Genomic DNA, 6,313 nt, shown 5'->3' with positions numbered 1-6,313 from the left:
GGTTGAGAGAAAAGATTATACACTGGTATTAGCTATGATTGGTAAATTGAAAATTCATTGTAGCAATACAAAATAATTAAATTAAAAGGCAGCTATGATCCATTAATAGCTCTTAGATTTAGCTATTACGGGTAAATTTTCCTAAAATTAATGAACATAAATTTTCAATATAAGTAGGGAGTCAAATTCTATAAGCACAAGTTAAACCAAGCCCAAGCCCAAGCCCATGTCCTTCCATGTCATGGATAAATAAGTTTCCAAATACTTGTGATATACAAGTATTTTAATAGGAAACGGGGGACAAACAGTGGGGTTTCATGACGTTAGTTTCCATACTTTAAAATTCTGTTATGATTAGACAGCCTACTAGCTATTGCCACTTCAGTAAATGACAAACAATTCCAATATTCTCCAGTTATCTTCCTTTAACGCCTAATGAGTCACCAGCCCGGTTTAATTTCCTGGTCATCTTCTGTTGGAAAGAACGAATTAGAGAAGGCGTAATATTAAACTGGTAACAAAAGAATTACGTACTTGATTTGGTTAAATATTTGGTGCATATATAGTATAATGCTTTTACAGTCATATGCACTATTTTAGGCTATTGCAGAAATGTCTGCAGCCTCAAAATTTTGAATGGCACACATAATAAATCTCCCTCATGCATATTTGCCTTCTTTTGACAAAGTCAATTCGGCAACAGCCAAAAAAAGAAGAAAAATAACAAAAAAATGAAGGAAGCAAAAAGACAAAGTTTATTTCAATTTATTTGCGATTATGGAAAAATAAGTGGTCTTTTTACCGGGAGAAATTGGTTTTTATGTTGCTTTCTTTTCTTTTTTGGGTTACTATTTACGTTCTCTTCTAGCTTCTTTGAAATTTAACTAGTCAATTAAGCTCTTTTTTCCTTCGATAAAGTACAACGTAACTGTCAAGAAAGTATGTTGAAGGGTCACAAACTGACGTTTGTCCAACAAGTTTTTGTTCGCATAACGAGTGACTTATGAATAAAACGGTCACCTTTACCAAGTCAATTTGCCACGTTTTTCCAGTACTGAATTTTAGTTCAAACACCATACTATTACTTTTAACATTTCATTTGAGCAGTTCAATTTTGTGTCCTTGTGCAACGGGTACGAGAACAATTTTGTTTTATACCCTCGTTCAAAAATTAAGTTAGGATACAACACTACTAAAAAAAAACTGTCAAAAAACGTCCAAATCATACCGACCGAAATCGGTCGGAAACAAAGTAAATTGGTCGAAAAAAATAAATAAAAAATTGTAAATAAGAAGACCGACCCCAATCGGTCGGTTAATGTGGTACCACAAAAAAAAGTTTGCTTTATCTGACACAGTTGAAATATCCGACCGACGTCGGCAGGAAAATGGTCAATCTTTGACCAAAGCCTGGTCAAACTTGCATACTATCTAAAAAAGAAATGATTAATTAAAATAATTATAGAATACCGACCGATGTCGGTCAGAAATTTTAATTTATTTTTTTTCGCCCTACGTCAATTATTTTTTTTATAATAAAGAATTATTTATCATATAATTATAAAAATACTGACCGATATCGGTCGGAAATACTAATTTATTTTTTTCCGCCCTGCGTCAATTATTTTTTTGATAATAAAATTACTTTTAATATAATTATAAAAATACAGACCGAAGTCGGTCGGTCTTAGTTGTCCAAATGATCGTACATTATTGTTACTCACACACACACACACACACACACACACACACACACACACACACACACACACACACACACACACACACACACACACAGTTAATTGTGGTTTGAATGGCAGCAATATAATGTTTCCATTATAGGATGGATATTGGTTATAATTGGCATGTGGTATAGCTTAAAAGCAGGCATATTCTGCCAGATTTTAACCCAGAAAACCAACCGATTTCGGTCGGAAAACTCATAATATTTCCCAGAAATTCAAAATTTTCGACCGAAATCGGTCGGTAATTTCAATTTGAAATCTGCAGATTTTTTAAACTTCCGACCGAAGTCGGTCAGAAATTACTTTTTCATTTATTTATTTATTAGTATACCGACCGATTTCAGTCGGTATTTTACAATTTACAAAGAAATACAAAATTATTATATATTTATATTTCCGACAGATGTCGGTCGCTATTTTGAAAAATAAATAAAAAATAATTTAAATAATACCGACCGACGTCGGTATATTTATTTTTCCAACAAATATTGTCAGTCAAAGCGGTCAACCAACGGTTGAATTATTAACCGATCGACTTCGGTCGGAAAATTGTGACGTCTTCGATCGCAACATCTTAGCGACCATTATTGTTCCGACGAATTAAAAGCGGTCGGAAATCGGTCGCTTTTCATTTAATTCCGACCGATTTCGGTCGGTGTTGGTGGACGAAATTTGACAGTTTTCTAGTAGTGTTGCAATACTAACCATAAAAATTTATTTTCCATTGAGAAAAGAAGAACTACCTTGGTCTATTTGCTTAAATCAATTCATGTACAATGTTATCTTTATATAAACTAAAACAATCGAAAATAATTAAATTAGTGCAGCACGCATACCAAACTAAACAACGTATACCTTTGACAATAGAAGCAAATGATGTGTTCTGAATATTGATACATAAGTTCTTTGCGTTCTCTGATTCATTCATTTATTTATTTATTTCCCATGTTCTCCTTCTTTGTTAATTGTCCATGACGATACATGAAATTCAACTGACGCTTTTCATCCAGAAATACTTGAAAAGGAATTTTAGCAAATTTCCTAAGTGAACCATTTATACAATATACTTGACAAGTGTGTCATTCCCTTTTTAACGCTTTCAGTTATATAACGGTTTCAAAATTATATAAATGTGGTCAAGTATGGTTACTTAGGATATGATCAAACCATCTCAATCGACTTTCTTTAATTTTATCCTCACTGTGAGCTAATTACACTTTCAACCGAATATGACCCTTTATAAGCTTAAATGATATTGGACAGGGGCAGAGTTAGAGGTCGTGGATCACTGAAAAATCACATTGTACTTACGAGGTCAATATTTTTTTCCTTTTTTATGTATAAATAATAGATGTTGTACCTCTTGGTAAAAAACATTGCCTCCGTGACTGATATGGGACTTAGGAGGTGTCATAATTCTACCAAAATAAAATTTTATGCATTGAGCGGATAGGTATAGTAGTTCAGGGTATTGGAAGCACATAATTCTATAGGGAGTTTGAAGGATACCGTAAAAGATGCAAGCATCAGATAATTAAGGGTTTTCGATGTCCAATTAATTTAATTTTGACCTAATTAAACATAATGGTTATAAGATAAAATCATCAAGTATTATGGACTGTAAGTCAGATGAATGCAGTCAGATAAATAGTCATATCCGACTTCAACTTAAACGAAAAAAAAGTTTTACAAACGATCTGAGGTTTACAAAATTAGGTAATTTCCCACTTTTGACCAATCTCCTCCCTAAAGGGATTCCTAAATGCAAAAATCAGATAGTTTAACTGAAGCAATCTCATAGAAAAAAGGAAAGCTAAAAGAATTCAAGAGAGGTCTTATAATTATTCTCAAACTCAAAAAATGGTATAAAGGGTTTATTAAAATAATTCTAAAAGCGTGTTTGAAGGATTAAACTCTCCATAAAACCTAGAGAGTCAAAAAATTCAAAGGCTTTTACTCTTTTTCGTCCTTGTCAAGTGTCAAAGCAAATACTAGTATTTTCTTGAGGTCCAATTTTATTAGTAGAAAAGTAGACAAGACAAGACCCTAAGAAATCAAACATAAGAATGTAAAGTGCACATTTCAAAATTTACACCAGCCCTTATAAATAGCACAGGACTGTCATATCATATATTCAATTTACAAATATAATAACACCAATTACTAAAACACCCAAAAAAAAAAAACAAATCTTTTTGACAAGAAAAAACACAAAACGTCGCTGTAACTTCTTGAAAGGGCCATGCAACGTTCAGCAATATCTTCCTCTTCAGCCAAGAATGTGTGCAATCAACTTCTCCGGCTCCGACGACAAATCGAGCCGGCAAAAAACCGGCTACCATGCGACGTGTTCATAAACCACAGGGGAATTGACACAAAAAGAAATGTAGCAGGATTGTTGTATGAGCATATTAAGAATAATCTTGGGCTGCAGCCATTTTTGGACAGTAAGAACATGAAACCAGGGGATAAATTGTTCGATAAAATCGATCCGGCGATTCGCAATTGTAAAATTGGGATGGCTGTTTTCTCCCCTCAGTATTGTGACTCTTATTTTTGCTTGCATGAGTTGTCTCTAATGATGGAATCAAAGAAGAGGGTTATACCAGTTTTTTGTGATGTAAAACCTTCGGAACTTGCTATTAAGGATTTGAATGCTAATTTTCCGAATAAGGATTTGGAGAAGTTTAACTTGGCTCTTGAGGAGGCAAAATACACCGTTGGACTCACATTTGATACCTTAAAAGGGTGAGTATCCGTGTGACATCTTAATTCTTCCTTTCAAAAAGACACTAATAAATATATATACTTCTTCGTCACAGTTTTTTCGTTTGTGCATACTTTAACTATTTCACCGAAACCCATGACCTAGCATTTTGTTCTTGTCTATGTTAAAATTTGAATCCTAATGTATCATGCATGATTTTTAGACATGGTTTTTTGTCCACTTTATTGACACCTTTAATTATAATTTCTTTGTGCACTTTTGATATGACACCGCCATTTAAGAGAAGATCATTTGAAAATATGATTTGTTTAATCTTTATTGAGATACATGTGACATCATATTTATTCGAGAAAAATAGAAGAGAGAACAAATTATCCGGAGCATTACAACAAGCTGTAGTATTTACAAAGAATTACTACATTTTTTCATTTAAAGAAAGTAGACACTCGTAGGCATAACGTAGAATAAGAAAGTAGGATAACTATTTTGGATTGTACATATAAACTTTCTTAATTATTACTACTTGTTTGAGCATGATTTTGTTTTTCTTTTTTTGCATTTTTTTTTTCTTTACTTTATTTTAGCAAGATTTATACATAATCTGACCAGGGTAATGTTGTTTTGTGAAGGGACTGGTCGGAGTTCCTGGTGAAAGCTTCGGATGCAATAATGAAGAACTTGTACGAGGTAGAAAGAGAGAAGTTGATCCACAGAAAAATATATATTCGTCGAAAACAACTTTTACACAACTATTGATTGATCGATGACAAATAAAAGAGGATCTACATATCGCTGAGTACTTGAAGTCTAATAAATTCACATTAATTCATTTGTTCCTTAGTTTAATTCTTTTCTTACCAAAGTCCTTTAGGAAGACTCAAAGGACTTGTTCCTAGCTAACACATTCAATATTCATTATTCCTTATTTTCTTTAATCTTTGTCATGTAAGTCATGTTTCAGGCTTTTAATTGCCGAGTAAGTTGGATTTACGACAGTCATTAATGTAATTGTAAGATTTCCTGGTTGTTTTTGTCGTCTATGTAATACATAGATGATTCAAGAAATAAACTCTCTATTTCACGTACTTTAATATCTCTTCTTCCTGTTTTATAAAGATAAGAATAGATACCAGATTAATTAAAGAAGTTGAAGACAAGTAAATAAAACTCAGTTGGGGATTCAAGTCCGTGTCTTTTTAGAAATTGGTATTCTACTTCATTAACAGGCCAAATTTTTATTTGTTTTTGGCCAAAAGTGTTTTTTTTTTGTCAAAAGCTCTTTTGGCAAAAAATTGAGGTCTTTGAAAAAAAAACAAAAGTAGAAAAATGTAATTTTTCTTCAAAAGCACTTTTCTAAGAAACACTTTTGAGAAAAATACACTTACAAATAATTTTTAAAAGCTTGGCCAAACACTAATTACTGTTCAAAAATGCCTTTTAAATTAAGTAGCCAAACACAAATCGATTCTCATCAAAAATATATTTTTGAAAAGTACTTTTAAAAAAATTAATTATCAAAATAAGTAAATTTTAGAAGCGCCAAACATGCATGTACTTTACTTTCCATTTTTGGAAAATGTTAGTAAGTCAGCCTGGTACGCTGAGTCCCAAATTAAGCTCTCCGACATCTCTATCATCGCGTGCATACGTAGCCACTACCTGTGACTCGGTCCATTAGAAGCTTCTGCACATATATCCCTTTCTCTGGGAATATATAGTAGTATATCTTTAATTGACTTTGGTTTGTTTCAGAAAAATACAAAACAAATTAGTAATAATAGTGATGACGATAAGAATGTGAAATAAAGAGTCTGTAATTTAGATTTTCTGAAACATTACA

At 32.5% G+C, this 6,313-nt stretch overlaps 1 protein-coding gene across 1 annotated transcript; it reads left to right on the top strand.

Annotated features, from left to right (window-relative positions):
* Positions 1-3,901: 3,901 nt before the first annotated feature.
* LOC107765573 (putative 2' cyclic ADP-D-ribose synthase BdTIR) lies at positions 3,902-5,491 on the top strand. The gene is made up of 2 exons (XM_016584241.2): positions 3,902-4,493; positions 5,103-5,491. The coding sequence occupies exons 1-2, from the start codon at positions 3,988-3,990 to the stop codon at positions 5,227-5,229; spliced, it is 633 nt and encodes a 210-aa protein (XP_016439727.1). The 5' UTR covers positions 3,902-3,987; the 3' UTR covers positions 5,230-5,491.
* The last annotated feature ends 822 nt before the right edge of the window (positions 5,492-6,313 follow it).

Source organism: Nicotiana tabacum, chromosome 17 (genome assembly GCF_000715075.1).
Source record: "Nicotiana tabacum cultivar K326 chromosome 17, ASM71507v2, whole genome shotgun sequence".
Lineage (NCBI taxonomy): Eukaryota > Viridiplantae > Streptophyta > Magnoliopsida > Solanales > Solanaceae > Nicotiana > Nicotiana tabacum.
The sequence above is the reverse complement of the archived record's forward strand: the minus strand, read 5'-3'. Positions and strand labels throughout refer to the sequence as shown.